This window comes from Argiope bruennichi, chromosome 4 (genome assembly GCF_947563725.1).
Source record: "Argiope bruennichi chromosome 4, qqArgBrue1.1, whole genome shotgun sequence".
NCBI classification, from domain to species: domain Eukaryota; kingdom Metazoa; phylum Arthropoda; class Arachnida; order Araneae; family Araneidae; genus Argiope; species Argiope bruennichi.
Window position 1 is genome coordinate 49,812,905 of NC_079154.1, and position 6,074 is coordinate 49,818,978.

General features: G+C 31.6%; 1 protein-coding gene across 2 annotated transcripts in view; it reads left to right on the forward strand.

Moving 5' to 3' along the window:
* Nucleotides 1–5,830, forward strand: part of LOC129965742 (uncharacterized) — a 56,872-nt gene extending 51,042 nt beyond the window's left edge. For both annotated transcript variants that reach the window (XM_056079889.1, XM_056079890.1), the window contains exons 14-16: nt 1,411–1,667; nt 3,692–3,835; nt 5,605–5,830. In XM_056079889.1, the coding sequence (XP_055935864.1) occupies nt 1,411–1,667; nt 3,692–3,835; nt 5,605–5,781 (578 nt within the window). In that variant the 3' untranslated portion in view covers nt 5,782–5,830. The remainder of the gene's footprint in view (nt 1–1,410; nt 1,668–3,691; nt 3,836–5,604) is intronic.
* The last annotated feature ends 244 nt before the right edge of the window (nt 5,831–6,074 follow it).

A 6,074-nucleotide genomic window follows, 5' to 3' on the forward strand; every position in this document is an offset into this window, starting at 1 on the left:
AGGAAAAGGTTGTACCACGACCATTTTATAGCTTAGGCGTCCACCTTCAATCCTCGAGTTGATGTAGATGATCGAGGAGATCTGATATTATTCAGATTTCCTGAATGCTTAAACAGAATGAGGACAGCTCATTTATAATTGGTATGGATTATAATTGTAATCATGACAAAAGAACTCGATGATTTCACCGAAAATTCCCCATATTGGAAGACTTAGTGCACACCAAATCTATTATTGGGGCTTAAAAATTCTGTATGACGAGAGATTTGAGATTGGGGTGGGAGACTCCATCATCGTTGACCTACGCTTCAAAATTAAGAAATAAAAAAAAATTCCTCTCGCCCAGTTAAGCCGTTATTTTGTTCTTTAACAAAGCGTTAGTATAAACTAAATTAAACAAATTTAGCAGAATGTAAAAGGTTAAAAGTGAGTTGATGGTAAACTTTGTAATTAGTGTTGCACCCTCATTCCAAATATAGCAACACTGTTAAAACATTAGCATACTATTCAGAGCTTAATTGAGCCTAAGAATACAAAGAATTTCTTTCTTTGTACAATCATTAAAAGATATCATTCACTATAACATACTCTTAACTCATTGGTATCCTCTTATGAAGATCTAACAATTATTTAAGGAATAGCAGGAGAAAATGGCATTTCTAACATTTTATTAAATCAGTTCATATTCAGATACTTTCGGTTATTTAAACTAAGGATGGAACGACATAATTCGCACTAGCAAAACGGCATTTTAGTGGGTTAAAGATTGGCATGACATAGTTAAAAAGTATGAATCAACGGAAGATGGTTATGATTTCTTTTAAATAATATCATTTAAAAACAACGCACAATTTAGCAACGAATTGTGCACTGCTGTCGATCAATCTCCTGATGGTTTTCTAGTTGCCCTACCTGCCCCCGCCCCCCACTTTTAAAACATAGATATGAGCCTGGAAGGGAGCAAAAACAAAGGTATATATGCTTAACAAAACCTTAATAAACAAATATAAAAAAAAACCTTAAATAAACAAAAGCTTAAAAAACTGTATATATGCTAAGTCAGGCTATTTGAGGTGCTTTGATACCGTCTTGAATAACAGAAACTGGCACATTTCTTCTTTATCATGGTCTTGATTCCAGATTTTGGCTAGATGTCACTAAGTGGAATGAGAACTACCGACACGCATTACTCTCTTGAGTTAATACGAATGATTTTCTCTACATATGTTTATTTCTTACGATGTTGAAACAGAAACTTGCATTTTTTTCTGTCTAAACTGGAGGTTATTCCTAACGAAAACTAATTGTATCTTCAGAACTTATAAAAAACAATCATTTCTGTTGAAATCACTTGTGGACGGATTTTTTTCGCTGAGCACATGAGAAATGAAAAAAAAAATATTTTTCCAGCTTCTCTGTACACGAAATCTCCCCTTTCCGAAGCAGCCGAGACAGTGCTGGTGAACTTGACCGGAAAAAAGATGATGGTGACATCAAGTAACGGACATCTGAAGGCCTACTCATACGATGGCGTCAATCCAAACCTCCCTGTGCCTTTCAAAGCCCGCTTCAGAGAAAGGCGGCACAAATCAGTGGAAGCATCCATCTCCATTGATCGGACTCCTTCATCCATTGATGATGATTCGCCGTCCATGCAGAAGTCGACGGTAAGTGATAATATTTTTTAAAAAATAACTGGAATTCTGCTTGTCGCTACCTTGTCTTTACTTGAAGAAATTTTCTCGATCTAACCACCAAGTAAATTGAAAAGCGCATCAATGGCAGAATAACAATAAATGACCAGGACTAAATGATATTACATCGTTCGCTTCAAACCGTCATTATATTCGTTGATTTTAGGTTAAGTCGATAGATATGATAATGGATTACCAACTTTGCTTAAAGTATAGATTTCATCAACTTTTTAGAAATTACATGAAAATCCACTAAAATTAAGATAACTGTCAAATAAATTTAAATTCCGAAGAAAATAGTTCTTGTTTTTATCATTTTAATTTATTAATTATTTTTAAAGAAAAATTATTAAAAAAATTCGTAAAAACTCATTTTAAAAATATTTTTGCAGATAAATATAAAAAAAAAGAATATCAAAATATCAGCAATATTTTCGAATTACTTCATTTCAAAAATAAATCGAAACAAGAAACATTAAAATTTCAGTATGATGAAATTCGATATTATAATCTGGCTAGTGAGTGGTACATGATGGTTGAAAAGTTTGATTTTGTAAGTTTGAAAAAACATAAAGACGTTTTAGACAAAACGAAAAAAAAAAAAAAAAGAATTCGTTCAGCTTAACTACGAAACTAAAATACAATTGCCTTATAAATAAAATAAGATGTAAACACAATATTTTTTTCTTCGAAGAACCACGCAAGATTGGTACACAGACATACATACTGCCCTTCGCTGCACCACTTATGAGATTCATTTTATAAAATAAAATTTTTATTTCCAGTACGAAATTCAATTTTTTTAATATTTCAACTAATAACCATTTATAAAACATTTTTAAAAAAAACAAGAACTAAAATATTTGCTTATTTTCTACAGCGAAGCAAATTCTGCAAAATATTTGATTTTTCAAAGTGGAGAAGTCATTTGATTTATTGATGTAAAGGGGGAGGGGGTCGTATAAAGCAACATAAAATTGTAGAATTCCTAACTTTTTTTCAGTGCATAAATTAAATCATTTATTTAATTTGAATGGAATATTTAAATCCCTTTACAAACTATTGCTATTTACCTTCCAACATTTTCACTCTTCCAGGGGAACATAAGATAAAATTATAGTTAAAAATTGCTTCATTTGCGTTATTTTTTCAAACTGAAGTTTGCCTCTTGGCATAGAGGGGAGAGAGGGTGGACTTCTTAAGTGAAGTATTTTCAGCCAATTCTTATTTCCTTCTTTTGAGTGAATCACAAACTTTTTCCTCACATATAAGTATTGTTGAAAAATACAGTAGCAAGGGTTAATAGTAGTGGAGTTTTAAACGGTTGTCCATTGCTGGTGTCTTCCAAAATGTGAAATAAAAACGAAAATGAAAAATTATTAATGATAAATAAAAAATAATTATAAATAATTCCTTAATGTACTCAAATTTGAATGAAATCTTTTGGAATCCAGATGATTTTTTTTTAGTACTTTCACTTGCAAATGTTGTGAAATCTAATAGAAAGCATTTCAAAAATTTCCGCATCTCCAATTCTAATGAGAACGATTTTATTTGGAGTCATGATTTATAGTTTAAGAAGACTTAACTTAAAGTAAATTGAAAGATACCCAAAGAACAGATTTTTTTTTAAAAAAAATCAATGATTGCATTTTCATTAAAAAATATAGTACACCGAAAGAAAGATGCAATAATTATTTTCATTTTTACCTCAGCAATCTCTGCTACTAAATCACAGCCTGGAGTCTGTCTTTCAATTAAATATATTCTGATGTCTACTATGAATCGAGATATATTACCTGTAATTGCATTATTCCACTGGATAAAAATAGAATAAGTGAATATCACTGTTGAAAGAAGATTAAAAATTGCAGCAACCCCCATAACGTCATCACGTGAGCCACAACTGATAAAGAAGTTCCACCCTTTTTAGAATTGGCGAATGATTAAGTTTTGGATTTCTCAGATAGGATTAACTGGTTATATCTCCTTTGTAGAGTGGTCGATGGGTAGCCGTGGAAGCGGATGACGGTGGGAACGGCGATTTACAGTTAAGAGTGAGCATTATGTGGCTGGCAGCCAGCATGGCCGACCTGCAAACACTCATACTCTACACCTTGGGCCACGAACAACTCAATGAGGTGAGGATCCATTTTTTTCTGACTTAATCTCAATTACAGCAGCTACCAAAATCTCAACAGATACACTATACCGAACTAAAATAAGAAGATACTGCAAAATCCAAATAATTATGTCATTTGGAAAGGAAACACGATTTTTGGTAAATTCTTATAGAAAGATATCTTTTGCAATGCTTGCCATTATCTGATTTTGGGAAAAATTTCTGCAAATCTGTATCGGCCATTCTTCTAAGAAAACTACTATCAATTGAAAACGTAGCAACTGAAAAATGATTTCCAATCTCGTTTAATTGCTTGAAAAAAACTAATTAAATAAAAATACAAGAGCAGAAACAAGTATTAGCAATTTATGCACAAATTATGAAAATTCCAAAACTATGTGCACTTCAGTTTTTTAAAAGAATGTTTTATTATAATCTTTATTTTGTGAATGACAATATGAGAAAGTTTATTTTATCTCAATGCCACCTTTCAAAATAAACTAAATCATATTCTAAAACTGTATTTTCTTTGTGACGATTCATGTAAAAGATAAACTTTTATTAACCATTAGAATTAGACATTTGAAATCCAGTATTTATTTCTTGGTCCATCGAAAAGATTTAATATCAAAAATAAAGTTAAAAGGAATTTGAAAACAATCTAGGTTATAAAAAAAAAAAATCTACTTTTGCCTTCCAGCTTGCCGAGAGAATTTTTTGTTTGTTTGTTTCAATTACTCCTTTCTTGGTGCTATGATCGTTCAGCTTAAAGGTGATTTTTCCAAATCTGTGAGATTTAGAACTAGATGATATGGTGGTAAGGTTTTGATCGCAGAAAACGATTTTGACAAAAATATGTTAAATATTTAAATAGTGTACTCTAAATCTGACTTCGTTCGTCAAATGCTGCGTAAGTTAGAGCAGGAGTGCCGGCTCAAATGTAGTTATCATCTTATTGGGATTCATTTATTCATCATATATGCAAGAAGTTACAGTAGGTGAAAATTGTATCAAGGATGCTTTTCCTATTTTAATTTTCCTAATCAACAATAAATGACCTATGCTTCCTAATAAATTTACCCATGAACAGCAAAACTTGCATGAATATTTGCTTGCCATTTGTAATGGCAGTACTTTGGAGATAAGTATCGAATGATGGGCATCTATTTTTTTAGAATAATTTCAACAAACTCTAGCTTTATTCAGTAACTATTGAACACTCCAAGCTTATTTTTGAAGAAAGTGTTTCTGTAATATTCCCTTGCGTGTAAATTAATATTAAGAATGAAACTTTAATGTATTTTTTAAAGCAATACAATGCTTCTAAATCATACAAAATTCTCTCTCCCTTTTTAATGAAACCCCTTTCGACTTGCATTAAATCAAATTTTCAGAACTACTGAGAAGCGCGTATTTCCCATAATCACAGACCAGAGCAGTTAAATCCCATAAAATTGAAATTGGAAAGATAGTGCTTTTCGCAGAATGTATCTTATTTGATATTTCTAATTATTTCTTATTATTTATTTATTCCAGAAATCACTTAAGATTAAAACATATGCACTTTCTAACACAGGTATTTCTTCTCTACTTCTAGACTGCATTCTGGCGTTTATTTTCACCTTTGATGCTTTTTCTTCAGAAGTAATAATTCACTGGGCTTCCTCCAAAGATATTTAATTAGTTCTATTTTTCAATTAAATGGAATTTTCGTAAAGCATTACTGTTATAATCTTTTATTAAAAAATAATAATATTATTGATTCTTATTGAGTATCCTTTTTTCCAGATATCTCGGGTGTATAGCCAAATTCTTCGCCGTGAGTGGCGAGTGGGTGACCTTTCGTGCGAGGTGCTGCGGTTTTGCCGAAACAGACTATACCCCAAGCGTCGACCCCCAGTGACACTTTTCTCGCAGATCATCGGTCGGCCTCCTGATACACCAAGTCAAGATTCATTGGACTGACTGACTCACTGTATCTAGTAAAAGAATAATAATGTATTATATTTTGTGATATTGTCCTTTTGGTGTTTTCTTATGAAGCAACACAATAAAATATCTATGCAAATCAAACATATGTAAAAAAAAAAAAAAAAAAAAAAAATGGCATCATTTGTACACCATTTATGTGCAAATTTAAGTTTGGTATAAAATTTACATGCGATGCGTAACATGTCGGAAATGGAGGCGTCGATTTGAATTTTGGAAAAATAAATATTTCAAGAATCAGGCTGGCTGTCCCATGTTAAAAGAATACA